At 40.6% G+C, this 25,140-nt stretch overlaps 4 protein-coding genes across 5 annotated transcripts in view; 2 read left to right on the plus strand and 2 right to left on the minus strand.

Moving 5' to 3' along the window:
- Positions 1-342: 342 nt before the first annotated feature.
- Positions 343-7,011, minus strand: LOC140306662 (patatin-like phospholipase domain-containing protein 2). Its single transcript, XM_072385264.1, has 8 exons — positions 6,825-7,011; positions 4,837-5,069; positions 4,500-4,565; positions 4,034-4,243; positions 1,401-1,461; positions 1,016-1,216; positions 771-894; positions 343-448 (listed from the first exon to the last, which is right to left on the minus strand). Exons 1-8 carry the CDS (start codon positions 7,009-7,011, stop codon positions 343-345), a joined length of 1,188 nt encoding a protein of 395 aa, XP_072241365.1.
- Positions 7,012-11,116: 4,105 nt separating this feature from the next.
- On the plus strand, positions 11,117-15,397 carry LOC140307462 (uncharacterized). Its single transcript, XM_072386362.1, has 7 exons — positions 11,117-11,375; positions 11,465-11,589; positions 11,678-11,744; positions 12,118-12,274; positions 12,686-12,828; positions 13,109-13,219; positions 14,653-15,397. Exons 1-7 carry the CDS (start codon positions 11,223-11,225, stop codon positions 14,830-14,832), a joined length of 936 nt encoding a protein of 311 aa, XP_072242463.1. The 5' UTR covers positions 11,117-11,222; the 3' UTR covers positions 14,833-15,397.
- LOC140307460 (nucleobindin-2-like) lies at positions 15,017-23,098 on the minus strand. 2 transcript variants are annotated; one of them, XM_072386359.1, is made up of 13 exons: positions 22,964-23,098; positions 22,283-22,420; positions 21,958-22,065; positions 21,744-21,876; positions 21,074-21,177; positions 20,019-20,204; positions 19,004-19,094; positions 18,730-18,788; positions 18,521-18,613; positions 18,072-18,161; positions 17,013-17,183; positions 16,760-16,814; positions 15,017-16,271 (listed from the first exon to the last, which is right to left on the minus strand). In XM_072386359.1, the coding sequence occupies exons 2-13, from the start codon at positions 22,418-22,420 to the stop codon at positions 16,174-16,176; spliced, it is 1,326 nt and encodes a 441-aa protein (XP_072242460.1). In that variant the 5' UTR covers positions 22,964-23,098; the 3' UTR covers positions 15,017-16,173. The 2 variants fall into 2 exon arrangements, with proteins under 2 accessions (XP_072242460.1, XP_072242462.1); XM_072386361.1 differs by having other exon boundaries at positions 22,982-23,096.
- An 835-nt stretch (positions 23,099-23,933) lies between these two features.
- Positions 23,934-25,140, plus strand: part of pik3c2a (phosphatidylinositol-4-phosphate 3-kinase, catalytic subunit type 2 alpha) — a 39,455-nt gene continuing 38,248 nt past the window's right edge. The window contains exon 1 of the mRNA XM_072386358.1: positions 23,934-24,033. The gene's annotated coding sequence lies outside the window, so the exon portion shown is untranslated. The remainder of the gene's footprint in view (positions 24,034-25,140) is intronic.

Raw genomic sequence — 25,140 nt, forward strand, 5'->3', positions numbered from 1 at the left:
CAGAATGTTTGATTATATCTATCATTTTTGATCATTCGACTGTTTGGCTTTATGTGCATGTGATACTTTGGTCCAGAGTGACATATCTTAAGAACTACAGGAAGGTTTGCTGTAACAATTTGTGCTGCATGCTGCTGTACTAAAGAATGTAATCAAGATTATTGATTTACAATGTAAGGCTATGAGACGGTCAAAGTTTTCATGCTTCACTTTAGGGGAAGATACTTCCAAAAGTAGTCTTGCCTTATCTGTACTTTGAGATAGCATATCATGTTCGAAGTGAGGCCAAGACACAGACTGATCATTTATAAAGCTGGGGAGAGGATATGCTCTTTGTGTTGCCTACCTGATACTGTCCTCCACCTTGCCTTCCAAGGCTTGTTTGTCTCTAACCATGCTAAAGAGCCAGTTAATGTTTGTTGGTACATCTGGGATCCATTGCTTTACTCTAGAAGGAGAAATCAGAGTCACTGAGAGTCAAATTTGTGCATAACAGCACAGAAAAAGACTCTAAACTGTAATGTAAATCAAATCTACAAATCTATTTAGAATCTATTGAATCTTCCTCTTATGATGTAATAGATTCTAGTTAACCAGTGCATAGGTGTTGAGAATTAAAGTTCTTTTTATGTTTATTTTATAGTACAAGAAAAAGAAAATTGTGCCCCATGTTTGTCCAGTTTGGTAGCCTATTATCTTGTTTTTGGCATGAAGATAAATATTTGATTTGATGTGGTGGACATTGCATAGCAGTTCATTCAGGATGTTACCTCTGAGCAAGAGACCGAGCTGATTCAAAAGGCAGATAAGATGTCACTTTCTTTGGCAAGTAGCCTGTCATGTGGGTCAACAGACCACCAGCAGTGTGTGTCTCTCTGCAGGCCTGACACAAGACTGCCACAAGTACAATTAAAAACATGGTTCTTTATGTGCTTTAGACTGATAATACAGACTGAGCTGTAGAGTAATGGAGGATTTCTCTGCTGAGCACAAGCATATCAGTGACTGTCCTTACCCCTTTGAATGTTAACTGGAAGGTTTTCTTTGAGCTTTGGATCCAACCACCAGTGATCTGTCTGAGGCTGTTTCTGTCCACACCGCTCTGTTTTCTCATTTGAATTTACAGCTTCACTGGGCTCTTTGACCTGCTCACAACAAACATCCTTGGTTGCATTACCCTCCAACCCCCTCAAGGGCAAATCGCTGCTGATCAGATCTGTGGTGAGCAATTAAAATATAAATGATCAGGAATTACAAGCACCCAAACACAACATTTGATAGTGGAGCTCTTATAGAAATGATTTTCTAGGCTATTAGATGCTTTTGCTGGATAGGTTAAATACTCTTCTTCTCAACTTTCTTTTTACGTGATTTTTACAGACGTGACAAATCATCCTTACTGTTTTCTTGCAGGAAGCGAAGAGCATCCATGTAGCCATTCTGGCAGATTTCAGCCATTGCCTGTGTGTTCCAAGAAAGCTTGATGAATATGCAAGCTCTGGCTATTCAGTCTATACAATATCACTAGCTGTCCAGTGGCAGCATGATAGACACAGCATTTTATATTCTGTTTATCCTTGTCAGCTCATAGCCACACGCTGGTTCAAACACAACTTCAACAACAAATGTTAGATTCAGATTTTCATCTCCTCTGGAAAGAAAAAAAACCCTGAATTGCACCCCTGAACTTTAAACACAGAAATATATGCAAGCAACATTTTTTTTCTAACCCCTGGTACACATTCAAGCTCTCTTAAGTTTACAGGAGTTATTATTGTAATGGATCATTTCCACTTTTTTCCAAAGGTTTTAAAGGGATCTAGGCCAGGACTCATTGCTCATTGCTGGCCTATTTAGAGCAGTTCACCTTTTTTTGTTTTTACCACTTTTTTGTGTTGTTAAATGTTTGCTTTGGTCTCTTGCCCTACTGAGAGACAGAAGACCTTTGCCTCTTACTTAGTTTTCTTGCATTAGGTACTACATTTTGTATCAAAGTGACTTGGTAATCTTCTCATTTCATCATACCTTTGATACATTTAATACCTCCAATGCCAGATGCACAAAAACAGACCTATATCATCTACCATAATGATCGAACATCCAGTATGATGTCTCTTTTCTTTATGCATGATTACCATATAGTAGATAGATAGGGCATTTAATGCAAAATGATTGGTCAAGTTAAAAATAGCAATCAACTAAAATTTCTTGCACCCATTGTCTCGCAACAAATTACATCTATATGTGTAGACTAAATTATCTCTCAAGGAGGCCTTTATCATTAATCAATGAATTACATCTAGGAAAAAGCCACACCCATGTTTATTCTTGTTTTCTGCCTTCATCTATCTCAAACTTGCTTTGCCTCTTTACATTTTTGCTTCTTTGAAGAAGTTGATTCATGCGCCATGCCTGGTCCTGCATTATCTAATAAGCACGATCCTCTATTTCTTAAATATGTACCTTCAAACTTCTTCCAAAACTGCATTCACAACCATTGATTCCTTCAGTATCTTCTTCTTCGTTGCCCTCTGAACAGTAATCTTCTTCTACATTTTCTTTTAATTCTGTTACATTTAATTCAATTCGATTTGATTCAGCTCAATGAATTCAACTCAATAATACTAAACTAATTGTGAAAGAGAAACTACGTATAAATGAAATAAAAATGAGAATCTGAGGATCTTCAGAGGTCGCCATGAATAGATAGGGGTTGTTATTTTTTTGGCTTGGCAACAATTTAGCCGTTGATGTTGCAATCAGCATGTAACAACATTGACAGAAACTTCCATCCATCCATTTTCTATACCCGCTTAATCCATCGGTTGGGTTGCGGGGGGGGGTATCTATCCGAGTGGTCATCGGGTGAGAGGCAGGGGACAGGTCGCCAGCCCATCACAGAGCCACACAGAAACAAACGAGACAAACAACCGCACACACTCTCCTAAGGACAATTTTAGAGACACCACTTAACCAAACATGCATGTTTTTGGACGGTGGGAGGAAGCCGGAGTATCCGGAGAGAACCCACGCATACATGGGGAGAACATGCAAACTCCACACATTATTATGCTAGGATTAGGATTATGCTATCTGTTGTTAACTAGGTCTGCACGCGCTCCTCTTTTACTGTTACCTCTCTGTCTGCAGTCTCTGTCTGGATATATTGCCTAAAAGCCTACTAGAGAGGTGTTAGTCATTCCTGCAGCCATGTCTCAGTGAAACAAATAATATTGCCTTACTGATATGCCCACTATGCCCCTGTTAGGGCTCCAATCTTGTCAATTGATTGGAGCCCATGATGATCAAGGGAAGAAATGGTTTAAACTTCCTCTTCCTTTCTCTCCACTTTGTTCCTGCTCTGCATCCTAGGCATCACCTCTTCAGCTGGAATTTTATTTCAGTCATTGTTTGTGCTTTGAAAAGCCCAGTCAGCTGCTCCCACATGCAAACAACTTTCCTGTTGCCGTGGTTGTGCATCATAACAGATGTAAAAGAAAATGTCAGAATTGTCATCGTCAGAAATTATTCGAGATGCACAACAACCAAACCAGTGGAGAAATTTTTTTAAAAAGAACAAACAAAAAAAATTCCAATATTTCCAAGATTATGGGATACAGAGACAAGATACAGAGAAACATGAACAGAACTACTGCAGCAGGCTGCCACTAATGGGGCGCCTTTTAGACCTTTATTTCCGTCATAGATCTCTGTTGTTGTTGCACACTGCAACTTTAAGGTCTCTTTTTCAACTCTCAAACATATCAGCCAAATATGTCTATGTTCAGATGATCAACATGAACACAAAAACAAAATAGTTATGTGACACAAACCTGCTTGCAATCCAGTGAGAATGCAGAGAACAAACTAAAAGAAAAAAAAGGACATAGCTTGTGCTTTATATACTGAATTATTTGAAAGAAAAAAAATTAAACACTGGTATAATCCTAATTGCTTGTTAAAACATTTATATTTTCTCTGGCATCATACTGCTGTGGCTTGCTGTCAGAAACAGGAGCCACCAGAATCTCACCTCAGGATCTGGGGGGAAGAAAGTGCTGGTCACTCTGTACAAGTTCTCCGAGTTGACTTGGATGCTGACATTGTTGAAGCGCACCTCATGGAAGGTGAGTGTGCTCGCTCGTGGACAGAGGTCACTCTCACCGGCATACGGAGACACTGTGATTGTGTTTCCCAGGTGACAGCGAGGCAGATTGTCACTGACAGCACCATCCACATAGTGCTGAATAGGAAGGGAACGTGTTGATCGTTAGGAAAACCTGTAGAATGTCGTAATGACAAATGTTGACAAACGGGTATATCAAAACCTTATCACAGTTTTGATTAATCCAGTAACTGCTTTCTGTTGAACTCTGACAGAAACCAAGATGCTGTGGCAAGAAAAACCTCATCCAAGATTCTGTACATTTGCTAAACCTCCATGATTTGAATTTCATATTGGCCTGCTTAACGAAGAAGTTAAGAAGTGGTTCACTCACCACTCCGCGGTAGGTAGGTGGAATAACACCACAGTAGAGGGGGACAAAGCAGCTGCATACAAGGGCCTGGAAAAGACAGATATCAGCAGCACAAACATAAAACAAAAAGCACTTTTTTATTAATTAGCATTTAACCCCTGCCCCAATAACTCCAGCAGAATTTCTCTTCTTCAGGTAGAGATCACTTTCTCAAGAATTTTTTCTCCCACAAGTACAAAATCTCTCAAGTCAGCTTTTAAGGATCTAAATAATTGTGAAAGACAATGATGACTACGTCTCCTGGCTTCTGATGAGCTCAATCTATCCAAAGTGCCAGCCTATCTCCCAAGCTGTTTACCTGAATGAGCTCATCTCTGCTGTCAAACTGTGAGACCAGTATGTTCTTCCCATCAGACATTTTGGTCAGGGACACGCAGAGCTTCCCAGAGGCTCGAATGTGAGCGTCCTGTGGAAGCATTTCCAGCAGAGATTCCTGTACTAACTGTAGCAGGTTGTAAGCTGGATGTAAGGGGCCAAGTCTGTGCTTCCTGGCTTCTTTGGCCATGTACATCAAATCAGCGCAGCATTTATCTGCACAGAGGACAGAGTTAGAGTATTCAGATACTTTCCATGGTGAAACTATGGAACCACAATACTAATACTGACAACGGAGCACACACTTTTGAAATTTAAATGATTCAAGTCCAAGTTAGCATTTCATTTTTTAACTCTTTAAAATAGTTAAATGTGATGTCTTTGTTGGGTTTTGCTACCAAACATAGTAAATAACCCACTTTCCTAAGCTAAATATACAGCGAGATATGCTCAGATTCACAAAGTGAGATCCCCAAAGCAGGTGACAACTGCACAGGTGAATGTTTCAGCAGCTTCCAAGTATGTCCATGAAATTAAGAAACTAAAGGAGACACGTGCCAATTTTTCACAAGATGCCGCAATTTCTTACAGTCTAAATGAAATTCTTTGGTCAAAATACCACAAAGACAGAGTACCCCAGTTCTCTTCTCAACTATGTCCTCACACCTCCGCACCTTTGGTTGTAGCAGCGGGTTTTTGGGGTGGACTGAGCTACTTGAATCCATTGCAAAACCCTCTCTTCTGTGAGGTGTGTCTTATCTGAGATAGGTAGTACAGTGCAAATATGCCATAGGTTTGGACATAAATTACACTAAGTAATATACGACGGCTTTCCAATCCCTCTAAAGTCGCTTGAGAGGCTGAGAATAGGTCTTGTATATTTGTATGACACGCTGGTAAGTTTCAATATATTTAATAAGAAACACAAAACGTTACTGGTGGCTTCTACACGCGCAATTAAGATGGAAGAACATGTACACTGTTTGCGTATGTATCAAAGCAATCAAACTAAACAAAAGGCGGTCAACAAAAATAACAGCTTCCTAATTTCCTAACTCGCCTCTCTCCTGCCCAAGAGTTGGAGATTCAGCCCCTATTATAACCTACAGCTGTCTACGCCCATGTGACCCAAAACCCCACATATCACCGTGGCAACCAGACCAAACAAATCAAACCCCCAATAATGATGAGCAAAACAATATATCACTCCTACACCGGTTATAACCTTATAATAGAGCATACATCAAATAGCCACAAAGCTCACACCAACACACAGAGGAAAACAAGCTCAAACTACCACACATCAAACTGATATATATATATTTTACTAACATTTCCCTTGTTTGCAGTTCAGCCACAGACAGCAGGTATTAATCACTCTTTTAATTCTTCCATCATATGTTGGCTCCATAAACCTTGGGCTTCATTCTCGATACATTCCTCTGTGTTTTCTTTGAATTTTTAGTGGCTAATGTTAAGAACTGTTGCTTATATGAATAGTGTTTCACAGATTGTTACAAGTTTGTTTTTATAATAACTGAACTGCTGTTGGTGCTGATGATGCATTCAATGATATTTTTAACTCATTCCTTCCTTAAGTAAAGCCAAGTACATCAATGCATATGAGAATCCGCTGAAACAAAAAAAAAAAGAGATTTAATTTCCCATTTTCAGGTACAGCGAATGCAGCCGATGTGGAGTTTGATGAAGATAGAGATGAGGGAAATGGGTCTGTAAAAGTGCACTGCAAATCTGAACGGCTCAAGGATTTGGGCTGGTGGTCACTCCCCCAAATATTTGCTCTCAAGCAGAGAAAAAGTTTTTTTCCCATAAATCTGAGCTGGATTGTATAAAGACCTCAAGAGGTTAAAAGGAAATCTTCAATATTGTTGTCTTACGGAATTGGTGATACCTGATGTGGATATAAAGTAAATATATTTGAAAGAGGCCGAAAGTAGACCAACAGCTCACCGAGAGGGATTCCCAAAGTAAGAACAGCAGCCATCAGAGAACCTGCAGAAGCGCCATAGATCTTAGAGGCGTCTCGAATGAAGCGAGGGAACCGTTCGAGGATGCAGCTGGTGACACCGACATAATAAATTCCCATGAAACCGCATCCTGCCAAGGAGATGCTCCAGTCTTTCTTCAGATCAAACATGTTCTCGAATATATTTTAACAACAACAAGCCGAGAATGGGGAAATCCGTCACTTCAGCTACTGTTTCAATCTTCAGCCTGCAGAAATGTTAAATCATGTTACGGCCAATTGTCACCTTCACAACACACCTGCAATCAGGATCCAAAGGTGAGAGATAGTCCGCTGCTGTGATTCTGTCTCATGGGAAATGTTTCCCATTGGCTGGAGAATGTCACATGACCCGCAAAACGGCAAGGGTCGCGCCTACGCCGTCGACGTGACGCAGAAGCACAAATGAATCTTTACAGGTTATAAACCATGCAGTTAAAGCGACGGATAGTTTGGTGGAGTGCGGTAAATTAAAAAAACGAGTAAAAAGTGAATTAAGGAAAGTGTTTAACATCATCACTAGAGTGTAAAAGGTCGGTAGGTAACTTAAGGAGAGTAGAGTGGGGGCATCGGCCGACGGCCTGTATAGGTCCGGTAGCGGTATCCGAGCGCTACTTTCTGTAAGCGGGTGTAAAATGGAGGGAAAGGAGTGGGACAGAGATAGTGGCAACAGGACGGAGATGAGTGAAGAGGAGTGTGAGATTGATCAAGAGGGTGGTGAATGGGCGCAAGTAGGGAGAGGAGGAAAGGGGAAAGTGGGAGAAAGAAGATAAAGATTGCTTCGAAGGGACAGGGAGACGAGGAGAGGTACAGGAAGAAGGGAGACTTTAATGGAGTGGTGAGATTTGAAGGTGAAGGGGGAGTTTAAAAAAATGGACCCATTGAAAATTACAAAAATAATCAGAGCGCAAGTAGGAGAAGTCACATACGCTAAAGCAGGGATTTCAAAGTTAAATACATGGGCCGGACTGGTTGAATGTTTATTAAAACACAGAATGCCCCATTTTTGCCTCAAATTTCAAAAGTTCTGCACCGCCCTCAAGGTTTTTTAAGATTTCTGACATTTCTGAATACATGATGTTGAAATGGCGTATTGTTTTCATTTCTATCAGTTTATTATTTGACTGTGTTTATATTTGTCACTAAAGGGAAAACAGGACAGGGAGGAAAAGGCTGAGCCAAACCAAGCTCATCTTTGGGCCAAGCAGCAAGAAGAGGAGCAGTGAAGAGAGAGATAGAGGGAGAGCAGGTACTATTAAAGGAAGAGACTATTATAACTGTATACGTTTTAAAAGTATAATGCGTGATAATTGAAGTATTGTGTAAGATTATAATAGAAATGTGTTCAAAAGCTGGCTTTCCTTAACAAGAGTGAACAGATAAGGCACTATCATCAACATGATAGTGTAATAGGGCTTCGGTATCTATTGTAAATACTGAAGGAAATATGAAGAATTTGTATATATTATCCCTCGGTCCCAGGACAGTTAATTCCTCTTTATTCCTAATCCATGACTTGATGAAATTCATTCTCCAGTTTTACATGTAACTCGTTTAGGATGAGGCTGATGTTCTCTGATAACAAACAAAGCAAATAAGCCTAAAAGTCAAGATGATGTTGTTTTTGCTCCTTAAGACTCTGAAAATGGACAGATTTAAATAACGGAATTTAAAAAAATTCCGGGGGAACATACCCCGAACCCGCCCAGAAGTTCTGAATCATGACCTCAGTATTTTTTGGGCCCTGCATACGACCCTGTATATAACAAAATAAATATAGCGACAGTGCAGGACACGGAGAGAGGAGGGGGAAGATGGATCTTAGAAAAAGCTAATTGGATAGAGTTCACAAAGGAAAACAAAAAAATCTGGCTCGGATTAGTGAAAACATAGAGGTGGAAATGCTGGACAGGGACATGAAGCAGGGGATCATATCAGCAGCAAACAGCTATATACCTAAAAGTTCAGGGAGAAAGAAAAATTAGTTAGTACCATGGTGGGATGAAAAATGCAAACAAGCTATAAAGAGTAGAAATAAAGCGTTTTAAGTTAGTTAAAAGATAACTGTCAACATATGATTCAATATAAGCAAGCGCAAGCAATGGTAAGGAAAACAAGTTTTGTGGCTCGATTGGGAGCAAAACGAAGATAGGAGAAGTATGGGGAATGTTGAGGTAAAGGGATGGGGATAGGAAGGACTGGAATTATCCAGTTCTGAGTTCTGGAGATGAAGTGGCTATAACTGATAAAGAAAAGGCGGAATTAATGGTTAAAACCTTTGTTGCGGTGCACAGTTCAAATAATTTAACTGAGGAAGGAAGATATGGCAGGAAGAAAAATAGAGATGAAAACAGGGAAGTGATAAAAAGAAAGGAAAGTAGAGAAAATGAATTAGATGTACCATTTACAAGAAATGAAAAAGAGCAATAGAAAATACAAGAAGGAGTGCGCCAGGCAAAGATGCGATATGTTACACTATGATCAAACATTTAAGTGAGGGGGGATTAATGGTCAGTGAGAGTTTGGCAGAACAACTACAGATACAACACATGGAATTCAGCCCAAAAGTTCTTTGGACAACGATACCAAAATGGATGTTACAAGAAACAAATGTAGACTTAAATATGTGGAACATCAAGGAACTAAATAAAACAGTAGATCTAGTACAGGAATTTTATAACTACGTGGAGGAAAAATATAAAGAATAGATGGGTCCAAAGAACAGGCAACAGGAGTAACAGCACCAGCAATGGTGGTTCTCATTTATAATATGACAATTTCAAGAAGAACATCGGATCATTTAAGTGTATATGCAGTGGAATTATGTGCAATATTGCTAGCAATAGACTGGGTGGAGGGTGTGAGGGATAGGAGAATAGTTATATGTAGCGATTCATTTTCATTACTCTTAAGTATTAAAAACAGAACAGCAAAAACACGTCAGGAAATTTTATATGAAATTCAGTTAAAAATATCCAGGTTAACGCTACAGGGCAGGGAAATAGTGTTCATGTGGGTACCAGCTCATGTAGGAATAAAAGGAAATGAAAAAGCAGACAAAGCTGCAAAGGAGGCAGTGAAGAAAGAGGTGGTGGAAATGAAAGTAAAATGATCAAAAACAGAGGGGAAAAGTTTAGTTTGGAAAGAAATAATCAAATAGTGGAATCAATATTGGAAGAACCAGGAAAAAGGAAGACATTTATATAAATTACAGAGTGTAGCAGGAGAGGCAGGGTGTTATGGACAGAACAGAACAAACAATTATGAGCAGGATAAGAATAGGACATTGTTGAACTGAATAATACACTTAAGATAATGGGGAAACATCCAACTGGGCAGTCTTACTGTGAGGAGAGGGAGACAGTGGAACATGTGATGATAGCATGTCCGAAATATGGAAGGGAGAGGGAAAGAATGAAGATAGGGCTGCTATGCTGCCCTCACAACACGTGACTATATGAAGCTAGACAGCTTGCGAACAACAGGTCTCCACACAAGGCTTTCTTTTCCTGATTTTAGCTTAAGATCTTTATGTTTTGTAACTGAAATATGCAGAAAAGCAAAAACAAATTGCTATATAATACACACATGTTAACACCACACTTGATTAGCCTAGTTTAAACATCATGTGCGTCACATTAGCACCGCATTTGAACCAACCAAATAATTCAACCCATATTCAAGTGATTTCTTAACACATTAATAGTCACAAAGACGAACGTTTTAACATGTACATGAACTTTGTTCACTTGTTTCTGAAGCACTTTTTCGCATTACTGTAGCACATACGCCAAAGATTGTACTATGATGGAGCGCTCGCGGAGCTGCACGCACAATACAACAAAGATCGTTTGCGATAGAGGACTCACTCTGAATAGATTTTTTACCCAAAACATTTTACCCGTTTTTAGCATGAAATTACTTTTCCTATTTATTAACTATGAACTTATTTATTACCTTGTGTATGTAAATTATTCACAATATGAACCAATTACTCTCTTCGACCAAAAGGTATCACAGCTGCAGAAGGCAGGAATAAGAGAATATAATCTGAAAAAAACATAGTAGAAGCTGGTAAAGCTAAAGAAGGGAGAAAATTAATTTCAAGATTCCTGGGGTCAACTGGAATAATTAAAAGAATATAGAAAAGAAGAAATAGGGGGGAAAAAGAAATTTAGTCCAGTAGATGGCGGCATATGCAACACCAAGGAAAATCAAAGAAGAAGAAGAAGAAGAAGGAAGAAGGAAGAACGCGAATAAGAATACGAATAATATCCCCGCAGTCTCATTTCTGCTTTCAGTTCTGCGTGTAAATACTTTGTCATTATTTCTTTTAAAAAGAAATGAGCATTCCAGTGGTAGACTTCGGCGCCTACAGCCTGACGGAGAAAGATGTGACTGACGAGCAGCTGCACAGCCTGAGCAAAGAGCTGAAAAGTGCTTTTACAGAAGTTGGATTTGTTTTTTTGAAGAACTCGGGAATTCTTCGGGAGGAGGTGAGGCACAGTTATGAAGAACTCCAAATATGTTGTGTCGAAAGTGCTTAAAGTGGAACGAATCTCTCGCTGTGGTGTGTCTTGGATAGGTGGACCGTGTTATGGACATATCCAAGAAGTTCTTCCTGCAGCCAGATGAGCTGAAACAGCCTTTTAGCAGGAAATGTTTCGCTAACAGTCCTAATCACGGCTGGGTGTCAATGGAGACTGAGAGGTTAGAAGCAGGGGAATCCTGCGTTTTACGTGTTTTCTGCACAGTTTTTATTTAAGTGGTTTTGAATACTCGATGATTGTTGTTTTAGGTTGAATCCCAGTCGACCTGGAGATCTGAAGGAGTCATTCAACATTACTTCTCTTCACCCTGACATAGTAAGGGTTCATATTTGCACGTTTACAGAACTCCCCCGCCCTCCAGTTATAGTACAAAGTCTCTAGATTCACCCCATGGTAGGGTTTATCAGTTTAAAGGCTAAAGTACAAGAAAAAACAGTGTCTGTCAATTTACCAATGATCTGTTTTTAAAAAGACTATTCTCTGTCATTTTAGTTCTGGGTGAGTTATCACAAATCTATTGGTATGGTTCCACAGTGGCGCAAAAAAAACTAACATTGCAACAGAATATCAGAAAAACGCAGTGATACGTTTTTATATGATGGTCATTTTGCCCATCAGGGCACATTGTTAGTATAAAAGTGTTCTTTTAAACCTGTTTTTCAAAGGCTGTTCTTTTTCTATTCTGTAGAAGTGGCCATCATCAGGTGCCTTATCAGGTTTCCAGGAGATCCACACGTCTTTTTTCCAGCACTGTAAAGAGCTGAGTCTGCGGGTGCTGAGGGTGATGGCCCTCGGTCTGGCTCTGGACCCAGATGTGTTCCTGCGTGCACATAGTTTAATTGGAAGTACGATCACCATATTGACTCTGTGCAGTAGCACGAGATCAGCTCCGCTGGGGCTCCAGCTGTACGTTGCAGGGACTGACCTTATATCAGTGTTGGGGACCTTTCTGAACAAGATTGCTTTACACAACAAACTGACTAAATGTAATCTTATAAAAGCAGGAACAGAATAATGATGGAGATAATAGGAGCAAAATTTCTAACAAGAAGAAAGAAAAAAATCTAAGAACTTAAAAAAAAAAAAAAAAAGATCAACCTCATGTCAGTCAAGCTTTCGTAGGCCTGCTTGTTTTTATAGCTGCAGCCAAAAGTTCTCTCAGTGCCGAAGTAAATCTTGACGCTCATCCAAACTTTTATGCATGGCCAAAAGGTAAAAAAAAGCAAACTGTGACAATGCTGCTGTTTTCTTTGCAGCTGATGTGAATGGCACAACGCTCCGCTCGCTTTACTATCCCCCAGTGAACTGTGAGAAAGCAAAGGAAGGTCAGCTGCGATGTGGAGAGCATTCAGACTACGGCAGCATCACTCTGCTGTTCCAGAGCTCCGAGGGTCTGCAGGTAACAAATTACATCTGCTCCTCTGGAAAGGAGACACGTGCACAGGTGTCGTTTGATAATTCAGTAAAAAAATAATCTGTCAGTGTGTTTTCAATTCAGTCCCACCTTGACTTTAATGCTCCGGACTTCGATGATCATTTGCTTTTTAAGAGTAAATCTCAACTCAAGCTTTTTGGATCGTTTTGTTTGTTTAATCTAACACATTGTGTGACTTAAACATAAAGTGAGTCAGACTGTATCTTCTGTCATGTAATCCACCTGACGCTTGTCAACCTTTTAGGTCTGTAATCGCTCAGGTGAATTCATCTCTGCCCCCGCTATCCCCGGAGCCATCCTCGTCAACATTGCTGACCTGATGCAGCGCTGGACGAGTGATCAGTTAATCTCTGTGGTGACTTGAACAGATGAATTTTATTTATGTCTTTGTGTTTTTTAACCCTAACCCTCTTTGTGACTTTTTATAAATGCATGTCCACATTTGGTTGTCAGTCCATCACGGGGCCACACAGTGACAAACGACACAGACGACCATCTGTAACAGGTGGTGTTTAGGTCCAATTTCAGTACAAAGGACTCAGAAGACAGTGGTAAAAAGTTCAAGGCTTTACTGAGACTCTGGCAGGCAGACAAACGGTTTAGAAACCGGCAAACGGGAATCAGGAGAGGCAAAGTTCTTGGTCAGGGACAGAAGGCTGGGTCGAATTACCAGGAGGCAGACGAATCAGGGACAGGCGAGGTCGGTACCGGGAAGGCTGGCAGGAGAACGCTGGAAAGACTTGCATGACAAAGAACAATCTGGCAAAGGATTGAGTGTGGAGCTGGTGACTGTATGCTGGGCTGATTGCATGTGATGAGAGGCAGCTGTGTGCACAGGTGAGTGGAGTGAACTGATGAGGTGTGTGTGGCTGACAGGCTGAGCGGGGCAGAAGCAGGATTAATGGGAAAATTACTGATGGTTGGATGACTGAACTGTGACCCCATCCACATTCACTCCGAGGGTCAATCTTAGAGTCACCTCTTAACCTAACATGCATGTTTTTGGGCACTGGTAGCCCGGAGAGAACCACACACACGTGGGGGAAAACATGCAAACGCCACACAGAAAGGCCCCAGCCAGGATTCAAACCAGGAACCCTCTTTCACCTTAACTTGTTAAATGTAAAAGTTCACGACAGTACAGTTAGAAAAAGACTGAACAAGTACAGCTTGCTTGGAAGGGTTGCAGGAGAAAGCCTCTTGTCTCCAAAAAGAACATGTCAGCACAGCTTAGGTTCGATAAGTTACATCTGACCAAACCACAATGTCCAAGCGTTTTCTCTAATTGTGTCTTTCCTTGCTCACTTTTGGGGCATGTTTTTTTTCAAATCTTCTCTGTATTATTTGTTTTTGTTTGTTTCTAAGAGCAAATGCTCCATCATTTGATATCCAAGTGATGTTGCATGGAGGTGGAGTCACCACTGATAAACCCTATAAACTGCTCGCTGAAATTCCAAACTCCCTGTGACATTCCTCTGCGAGGCTTGGGGAGACGAGTAATGCTGTGCGCTCGAGTTAAAAAAAGTGATACAATATTTGTGTCATTGCAGATGTTTGTAGAAATTAATTTCTGATGGTGAGGCTGGGAAATGATTGAAGAAAGTGAGCTCAAATGCAGCCCCGGATGTTTCAATGTACTTTAATCAACGCCCATCTCAGCTTTTTTAGGGCAATATTTGTGATGCAATAGCATATAGCAAAAATGCCACCAACTGCAGCTTGATTATCAAATTAACATGTAAAAACAGAAAGAGTTCTGGTTTTCTGATGTTGGTTCCTGTGCCTCAGCGTCACAGAGTTTTGCTGCCCCCTGTTGGAGACTCCAGCACGCGTCAGTCCCTGGCTTTCTTCGTCCACCCAGACGATGAGGCTCTGATCACCTGCTTCGACGGCTCAAACAAATACCCACCGGTTACATCAGGCGCCTACCTCGTGGAGCGCTTAAGCGAAACATACGTAAAAATGTGACATCACTCTCACCAGCCGGTGGAGTCCACAAATGATCAAAAGATCCACTATGAGCTTAAAATTCACAGAATGTCGCTCAAGATTTCAAAATAATTTCACTTTTTTTTTTTTACGGTGATTTGAATGTGATTGTGTTTTTAAGGAACTCGTTTACCCAAATGTGTGGGATGCAAAGATACAAGTCACACTTGCAAGCTCATTCATTTTATTATCAACATTCAAACCATGTATTTACATGAACTTATTACACAGGATGCTGGACAGATTGCAGCTGGGTTTTTTTTTTTAATTATATGATTGGCCACACGTCTTCTTAGAACAAAAGAGTTTGTATTTTTTCTCTTTTAAATGCGAGACGTGAAAATAATAATAAATAAACTGATAAAGCCGTCAACTGTATCTCAGCTCCCCTGAGAATAAACTCTACATTACTGCTTTCACATTCCTGTTGTTAATCTGTGATGTAGTCATTTCAGTTTATGTTTTAGCAGCTTTCAGATTCTGCCTGCTGCAGGTTGTTTTCCAGTGGTTTCAGACAATAAATAAAGTACTTTATCGTGAAAAATGACACACATTTACGAACATTTTGGAGTATTGACACACATGCCAAAGCACAAACAACCACTTCAGCATCTTTATATAACTGTCACTAACACCAGCACAATTATAATTAAAAAAATGAAACATAATACAGTGTGTAACTTCATGTGGTCTGCAATAATCTGGTCCAAACGACACAACAGCTCAAAAAATGAATCTGATTTGTAAGAAATGTGCATTCTGAGTAGAAAACCTATTGAAGTCGGATGCTTTCAACTTTCAATTTAACTCGCTGATACTGTTTGTTTTTTTTCCTTTTAGTAATTCTCGTAAGAAAAATACATTTTCATGGTACTTCCTGTAAGAGATGGCCTCAGTCACAACAAACTACAGTGTGCACGAACAAAACATTCAATTAATACAGCCGCTGCCCTCCCCATGTCACCCCAAAGAATTTCCTATGGGAGAACAGAGTCCTTGTTGTGATTGAAATGACAAAAAGACAAAAACAAAAGGGTTTATTGTCCACATAGAAAACTGGAGCAGCTCCACATTTCAAGTCTGGCTCATTCAGCTGATTTGGCCAGTAAGGGGAAGGGCATCGTTGGCACTGGCACTAAATCCGACACACAGTATCAGATTCTCATATTTGTTTTTAATGTTTAGGCTTTTTTCTCTCCCCCTCCCCACGCCCCCTCAGCAGATGGTTTGAATAATGTTAATCACACAGAATTGGGCTCACGAAAAACAAAGTCGCAGACATGCACGCGTTCATTCATAACCACGGAGCGGCGAGGCCTGCTAAGAGTGTCCTGGCACTGGTACGTCTTGCTGCTGGTGACCAGGGGGCAGTGGTTGACTGTTTCCTGGTACAGCTGGTGCGACAGGAGATCCAGGCTCTGCAATAAAGAGTCGCATGTGCCCGGTTTAGTTTAGTTTGAGGTCGCTGGAGGTGTGTTTGCTACGCGTCTCAGACTGCTAAAAAGGAAAATTAGACTTTCTATTCTCACTCCATTTGCTTGCACCACTGTTTCGTCTGTTAAGGGTGCATTGTTCATAGCTCAATCTACTCTTACTCCGGTCAAAAACCTTTATGGTTTTGTGTTAAAAAGGTTCAGGAGGTAGGGAGAGTTTGATTCGTTCAACAGATGGAATTTGTTGTCTTTAGCAATTTTTTCAGCTAAACTCACACTAAGGAATAAATGGGGAGGTCTGTGTTCCTATTGCATGACAAGTTTCCATTTCTCCTTCAAGTCCATCTACATTTTGGAAGAGCAACACAGGATATTGTCATTCTATAACTGAGCCAGTTACTGTGGAAGCCTGCGTGTTAACCCTCCTCGGATAAATAGGCACCAGAACACACTAACTGCAACGTCATACTTACGTTTTGTCTCGTCTATTAAGTTTTGTGCTTTAATCTTTCCCATTTCTTCCATTGCCTGGTCAAAGAGAGCGAGCAGAAAATGTTAAAACAGCTCCACAGAAAAGGGGAAGTTATGATGAAAGAATGTGCTTGAAATGCAACTACACATCGCTGACATTACAGTTTGACAAGCATTTATATGTACAGAGGCAAGATTTACAAAAGTGAAACAGCTCAATGATTGTTTTGTTTGCTTTAGCCTGTGTTAATTCACCTGCTTTAGATCCTGTTTCTGAGCATTCAGTTCTTCCTGTTTCTTTTCGAGCTCTTCTCGCTGCTTCTGCAGCTCGACTGACTTCACGTTGATGTCATTTTCTTCGTTGGCCAGTTGCTGCTCGTACTGCCTCAGCTCCTCCTCAGTGTAAAGGGAGTTTTGATCTAAAGTCTGTGGAGGGCAGGGAATTAAAGCATATACTCATTCTTTTTTTTTTCTTCCTAAACTTTATTTATGGCACATAGCAAACAGCAAGAGTAAGGATAAAAATAAAATGAGTCAAAAATACATTGTCTGATGACCATACCAAAAAAGACAGAATTCTCACCAGGGATTTGGGAAATCCATCTGTTGTGTAACTTGTAAAATAACATGGTCCATGGTCATGGTTCAAAGGCTTTAAAGCACCAATAAATCACACAAAAATAGTGGAATTATACCCGTTATAATAATCCCCTTCAAAGCTAAATCACATGTCTGTGTCAGGTCGGGACTTACTGTTCCAGCCTATTCAGTATTCAGCATTCAGTCTTCTCCGAGGCCTTGGATGCAATACAGGTTACATACATAAGCTGGTAATTATCCCTGCAATTTATTTCACCAGCTTTCAGATTGAAAAGAATCAGGCAAAATGACATGAAATAAAAACCCAGTAAAACAAATGGCAAATCTTAAATGCCCAACAGATATCTCATCCATACGACATGCCTTATTATCTTCAGCATCAGGATTTTTTTTAAACCCTTCTTGTGTTGGAAACTGTCACATCTTCATGATTATGCAAAAATAGGACCTTACAACAGAAGTAACAGTTGTAACACAACTGAGTCATTTCCTCTGAAGCACTAACCACTTTTTTTTTTTCAGGAATGATTTGGGTAATCTCATTTTATTTTCATTCCTCTTAATGAAACAGAGATAATGAATAACAAGATAAATCTACGATGCTAAAGGGAAACAGCAGCTATCCAACCGTTTTAAATTAGGCATGTTCTAAAATGACTTAACTGAATTTAATACTGGTTATAAATGCAAAACTCTCACATTTTTAGCTCTTACCTCCCACTCGTCTTTTTCGTAGAACTCCTGTTTCTTGGTCGCTGCCATGAATTCACTCAGTGACACAAGTCTGTCTTTGTTGGTGTCCACCTGAACATCAGGACAGGAAGCAGCTTAATTCAACATCTGTCACCGTGATTAATCATTAGCCACACAGGCTCAAATAAAAGCCTTTTACAGTTTTTCCCCATCCTGCTTTCCCAAAAATCTGTGTACGAGTCTGTGTGCAATTTGTCTCACAGTTTTGTATAAACCTTTTCCATCTCTAATAATCATTCATGGCATGTGACACAGAACTGCTTGATAATGGATGGATAATGTAAAACCTGTAATGTATTTGATCATGGACGGCCTTATGCCTTGCTAAGCCTTGTCAGAGCTAAACTTTATGGTACCGATTATAAACATGACAGAAGGTCCGTGCATGTTCTGCTACTGTGGGGGCTCACCTCATTCATAACATGCTCCCTCATCCTCAGTCTCTCTTCCTCCATCGCAACCATATCGTCCTCTTCGTTTTCAGGGTTATACACCTTCTCCAGCTTGAAGAAACATGCCAGTGTTGCCTCAAAATCATCTTCATCATGCGTTATGCTAATATTTGCTAAAGCAGAGGTCATAAAGGACAAGAAATTGTGGACATAAAATGAACGAATACCTCTTTCGTGAAGAGAGCTTCGAGCTCATTCTCATCGAAGAAGCCATCACCATTGCTGTCTGCGACACAAAACAAATGACAGGAATGAAAATATCATGTGATCCAAAATACAAATGAGAATAAGAGTAGCCACAAAGCCCGACTTTTGGACTAAGGAGGAATTTTCATTTTAGATTCAGAGTTGGTTGTATTTTAAACAGAGATTAAATCAGAAATAAACTCAAGCTACAGTCGTTTTTTTTGGCCTTGAGAAGAATAGATGGTCTAAGGTTACCGTGCATTTTGAAAAACGTTTTGGGATCAAAGTCCTCTGGGTCCAAACCATCTGCCTCGTGCCACACCTCCTTCAGCTGGTCTTCACTGCCCTGGACACACACACACACAAAGCTGACAACAGACACCTTTTTCTTCATTATTTCCTCATCAGCTGGGCAGGTAAAAGACCTAGAGCACATTCCAAGTGTCGTTTAGGAGCTTGTTGCTGTGAACCCACAACAGGCAACAAAACAAACGGATCAATCATAGGAGTGGTCAAAGCAACACTCCTCACATCCACTGAGTACAACAGTGGTGTGCTATGAAGGATCCTTTAGAAGGCAAGAAACCCCCCCTCATACCATCCAGACAAGTGAGGACCACTCTCCATGAGACAGACATATCATTACTCAAGTCTACAATGAAGAGAAGACTTCACAGAACAACCACAAAGAGAAAAAAAAAACTTCCTAAGTCACAAGAACAAAAAAGGCAAGTGTGTCTGCAGCAGCACTTGGACAGATTAAACTAAAACCCCTCCCATACAGAGATGCCACTATGAGGATGATCTCATTATGCTGCCAATGCTTATTCATATTGATTTAACTGGATTTAAAGAATAACAGAATCGAGACTCAAGCACAGCAAGGCCAGATAAGTCTTGGCCAAAATAAATCTTGAATAGAGCAGTTCTGGAAAAGCATTATTGAAAGATGAGGGATGAGAAAGATGAGAAAATAAGGGGAAGGGTTTGAGCAGCTAATGATCTGACAGTATGGGTGTACATGGCTTGAACTGGGTCACGAGTGTTTGTTGCTGATGTGACAGCGAAAAGAAACAGTCAGATTAATTCTGAGGTGTTTAGAGATATACGGTCTGCTCTGTTTGGCTCAAATGCCACAAAGCTGATTGGATAGAGCCTTGCATCACAGATACACCGTTCACTCGCAGGCAATTCTCTCTAAAGCCACTGACCTGCACATTGCAATGCCTTGCAATATTTCTTATGACCCAGATTAAAGTTGGTGTCTTACAGGGTGGTTAACTTTAGGATGGGTGGCGTGTTTCTTCCTCATCTCCTCATAGTGCTGCTCCTCCTTTTTGCGGTCCTCCTCATTCATGTTCTTCAGGCGCACCCTCCTCTCATGCTCCTTCATCATCTCGTACCTCTTAAACTCATCATGGCGGCCCTTGTCAAAGTTCTCCAGGTCTTTGGTTGCCTACAAATAGAAACAAAAAACTTGAACAAGAGATTTTTCTTCTAGATTTTACAGATTTGTTGCTGTACAGATGACTGAGCAGCAGATACAGAGATATTTCTGGCAGGATTTAGGATGCACCGCACACCCCTGCCTCAGGTGGCTCTGATTGGTATAGGGTTGATCATCAGTGCCTTCGGCAAGACACTGAACCTAAAGCTTAAACCAACCCTGTGAACCTTAAAGTAGTATTTGGAACTAGTTTTTCTTATGCAGCATCCTCCTGTTAAGTCCACAGTTTACAGCCCTGCAAGTATTTAATATATTTACATAGTATAAAGTATGACAATATTTAGAAGCGTACTGTTATGCATCAAATACAAGTATCACAGGCAAAGAAAACACTCTGTCACCACCATTGTTTGCATTTCTCATGTCTTTTCAAGGTGTAACTCATAACCAAATGTCTACAGAACTGAGCTGGTCCCCACAGACAACTAAAACTACACGTTTGCATGATTTTAAACTCCACTGCAAACCCAGAGAGCCGACTTCCCCATGATTCTTGGTTCACAGGAAACACGTTGGTCTCTACAAACCAATGACGTTATCTCGAGTGAGCCCACACTCTCCCTTTACAACAAAGGACATCAAGCTATCAACGCCTTTGAGTTACTGCATCTAAAAATCAAAGAAAGCCAGGGGAAATGATAGGCTCAATAACACTAGTTATAGAAATAATATGAGCCACAGTGTCATTTAGTGAGATTACAGCTGTGAATAAGATGCAGTCACATCCATGCAACAGCACTACAGTACCCTAAAAAAAATCAGAAAGGCCCAGAAGCACTTGCACTTCTGACAGTGTGGCTGCAGCTGTGCATGTATACCGATTGGATGAGGCGGTTGAGGTCCTCCACCTCGAAGGTTTCTGAGTTCATGTGGTTGAGGTGCTCAAATTGTCTCAGCAGAGCCTGGTGGTCCATAGTATGACCTACGAGGGAGGGAATAAAAGCCGCTTTTATTTAACCAGAACACAATTAGGTCATGTGTAATTGCTCCTGCAGGAATTTCACAATGAAGCAGAGCTTTTACTTAATTCAGACACAATTAAACAAAACTGAGAGACTGCGTCATTTAGAGGACTGACACCATGGTAACTCTTTCCAGGGTAAGAAGAATGTCCTAGAAATTCTTTCCTTGGAGTTTCATGGACATTTCAAGCTTCATGAGTGAGAGACATGACTGACCCAGAGGCCAGTGTCAGTCACCGGCTTGATCTATTTAAGCTTTAAAACAAATTTACTTAAACAAACTGTAAGAATATTGGTATTTCTGCTTTAAGCAGTGGTAAGCTATGACTTTAACCTTCCATTCAGGAGTTCCTACAGTAAAGAACAAAATGACTGATAGCAATATTGCATCACGTTCTTATGCATGAGAGACACATCCTACTTTGATGATGACTCAACTGCAGATTTGTATTATGGAGGACTTTGTTCAATTTTAAGAAGCACAAGTGTGTCATTGACACGTCAGCAACAAACACCCAGTTCTCACCGTTGCCTTCCTGGATGTCATGTTTGGCTTTGATGAGCATTCGTAGCCTGCTCATCTCCTCCCTCTTCAACTCGTCCAGCTTAGTCCGAAAATTCCGATGGACAAAGTCCAGCTCTTTGGAAAGTTTGCCTTGCTGCAAGCCGAGAGTCAACACGGCACAGTTGAATTGCATAGTTTGTTAAACAGCTTACCAAAACAATGATATTGTGTGTACCTTGATGTCATCCATATTGGCATTTTTTAGCTTTTCTCTAAAGTGAGGGTCTTTCTCGAGGAATTCAATGACTTCCCTGAGGTAGCGGTCATAGTGCAACCCCGTGTCCTGAAAAAGAGACCAAACTTCTTGTTGATCCAACTCTTGCTAATGAGCATTAACATCTACTTAACTGATACTGCTTTTGTTTGTTTTTCCATCAACCTTTTACCCACAGGCAGATGTACTTTTCTGATACTGCAAATCCACATACATTTTTACATTTTCTGTAAAACCCACATCTAAATGTGACATCCCTGTATTAGACAATGCACTTGTGACTCACAGTACTCTTGGGTGGCTCCAGTTCCTCCATCACAGGTTTTCCTTTGGCCTTGTCCACATTGATAGGCACTGAGTGGATGCACAACCACAAACACAGCAGAACCACCCCACAGTGGACCAAGGCTTTATTCCCCATCATCTGGTTAGGAAGAGCCCATAAATAACAGAAACATATATCAGTTAGTTGTTAACATTATAGTTTTGCAATTTTATGATAGTATGTGAATTTTTTTGTCTAGGCTCTGGATACAGAAGTGGACAAACTGCTTAATCTTTATGACAACACCTTCAGTTTCCACATCATTGCCAAATCAGTAAAAGCCACAACAGAGACGAGATCGGGATAAGGTTATGCAAGTTAGTCCTAATCTCAAACACAACGCTCTACCACAAGAAAAGGACTGTGAACACACATGTGTTTGCTGGATAGAGACAAGGCGAGCTTTATTTAAAACAACACCTCTATCGGAGCCGTGTAACTTCAAAGTTGTAGACCTGTATATCACAATCGATGACAAACACATATGCTAACCAAAAATGTCGTTGAATGAGCGTGGTGTGATGATGATGGTAGTGGCTAATTCATTATCCCACGGGGAGGTTAAAAAAAACAAAGCCACTAAGCAAGGCGAATCAAATATAGTAACTCAATGAATCAAAATGTATGTAAAATAAGACTTACTCGCAAAATGGCGCTTACTTTGAGCTCCTCTTTTTATTCCGTGCAGTGCTGTCACCGTTAAGTGCTGCTCGAAGTGCCTGAGACTCAGCGGAGCTTGTTTACAGTTGTCATCTGGCTACCACCAATACAAGCCTCAGGTAGCCACAACCTACAGCTAAAAAGATTGTAATCACCATGGCAACGTCCCACCTCCCCCCGCCCCTATTGGACAGAGAAAGTACAATTTCTTTATAAAACAGTCGCGTTGAGAGCTGATTGGGTGCTGTGCCTGCCAATCAAAGGGTATCGAACTCAACTAGCGGCTTATAGCTGCGTTGAGCCAAACTGTACGTGGCGTTCAGACAAGAGCAGCTGAAGGCGGACTTAACGTTTACCGCCACAAATGGTATCATTCAGTGATTAATACGCGATTACTCGTACTGAGCGATATATACCTTCTTTATTGCTTGTGTTGAAGCATTTTAACCCTATACATTTCAGGGAGATTCATAAATATTCATTTAATTGAGTATCAGCGTTTGCTAGATGATCTCACTTACGAGTTTAAAGCTACAGCAATTAAATATGAACATAGAAAACCGTTTTGTACAAATACCCACCAATTTAAAGTCTTTCATTAACAGTGTCAATGGCAGAACGTAAACAAACACAGAGCACTTAATTATCTACCATGAATAAATCAAGTTGAATGTACTTAAATTAAGCCATGCAGTCCAACACAACCTGTCACTGACTAGAATTATATGTAATCGACAATATTTTAGATTAGCATCGCTGATTCGCTTAACTCCATTGGAATGAACTGTGTTTTAATGCTGCTTTAGCGCAGATAAACTTCACATAAAGTGTTGGCATTTGGACACTGACGGGGTTTTGTCCACACGGTGGCGCAGCTTTACCGTTCAACCTTCCCCCGAAGAGGGACCCAGCCATGCAGAAACACTGCTATCCAACTGTGTCCAACCAAAACTCCGCCAAACACCTCAACAGGAACTGACGTCTCCTCGGTGCAAGTGGATGGAAAAATGCAGCTGCAGGAAAAATGGCTCCAAACACCGCACCGCTGAAAGGTGAGAAACAAACCTTTTTGAAGCACATGTCCGCGTTTAAAAGTTTAAGCTCGTTGATGTCGGGAATCAGCTTTTTACGCTTCGTCGTATCCGAGCGTTTCCCGAGGAGCCCGCATTTCTTCCTTCTTTGGGTTAAGTTGGCAGGACCCAAGCAAGCAATTTGCCGAAGTACTTTTAAATTATTAAACCCGTGTTCCCTAAAGCACGAAACAGCCGTACAAGTTGTCGTTGTTTAACTAAAGCCAGTCGGATTTGTGCTCCTTTCACGAGACGTTTGCTGAATTTGTGTTCTGGTTCAGCAGGTTTAGCTGCTAAGTTAGCATCCAACAAAGTCAGAAGTTAAAGTTCTGATAAAGCGCTATCAAAAGTAGCTAAATGTGGGTGTTTGTTTGGGCTAACCAGTCGAGTTTGTAACGTAACGGTTTTATTATTTGTTGAAGGAGACTGTTGTCACATGTTAACGGCAATTTAGCTCTCGTCGTAAGATTCCTCCGACGTGAAAACAACAAACGTTGGTGATATACTGACAATACACAACGCTTCATTTGGCGTCAGGTGAGCATCAGATGACAGGTTGGTAAGGTACCTGAGCCAAATAAAACTGTTCGGTGTAAATGCTTGCAGCGTCAGCTGCATGAAAAAACATAGTTCAGTCGATTGAAAGTGGATAGAACATCATATAGTCCGAAGAACTACTCTTTAAAGAGACCTTTAAAGTTGAGAACTAGTTAAGGAGTGAACTGACACATACTTTAAGCTCTTCCCGACTCAGTACACAGCGAGTTCAAACTGATAAGTGATTGCATTACCTCCTGCTGCTTTGTGAATGAGAAATTCGATGTTTAATTTGAGTGTTTATAGTCGAAAAGAAAGGATCGATATGAGATTTTTAGTGCTTTTCGTGATTTTGTGAATAGCACATTTGGATTAATCCGCGATATTCAGGCCCAGTGCCGTTTCTGTTCCCTTGTTAATGTCTGTTTTTCAGCTTTGCTTATCTATGTCTTTGCAGTTGTTGTGTGAGGGCATAGGGCTGCCAGATCACAAGAAAGAGGCAGAAGTTACAAATCAATAAAAACTGTAAGACTTGGTTACATATTTTCCTCC

The sequence above is a fragment of the Leuresthes tenuis genome, unplaced genomic scaffold (assembly GCF_036924035.1).
Source record: "Leuresthes tenuis unplaced genomic scaffold, fLeuTen1.0.hap1 SCAF_5, whole genome shotgun sequence".
Taxonomy (NCBI): domain Eukaryota; kingdom Metazoa; phylum Chordata; class Actinopteri; order Atheriniformes; family Atherinopsidae; genus Leuresthes; species Leuresthes tenuis.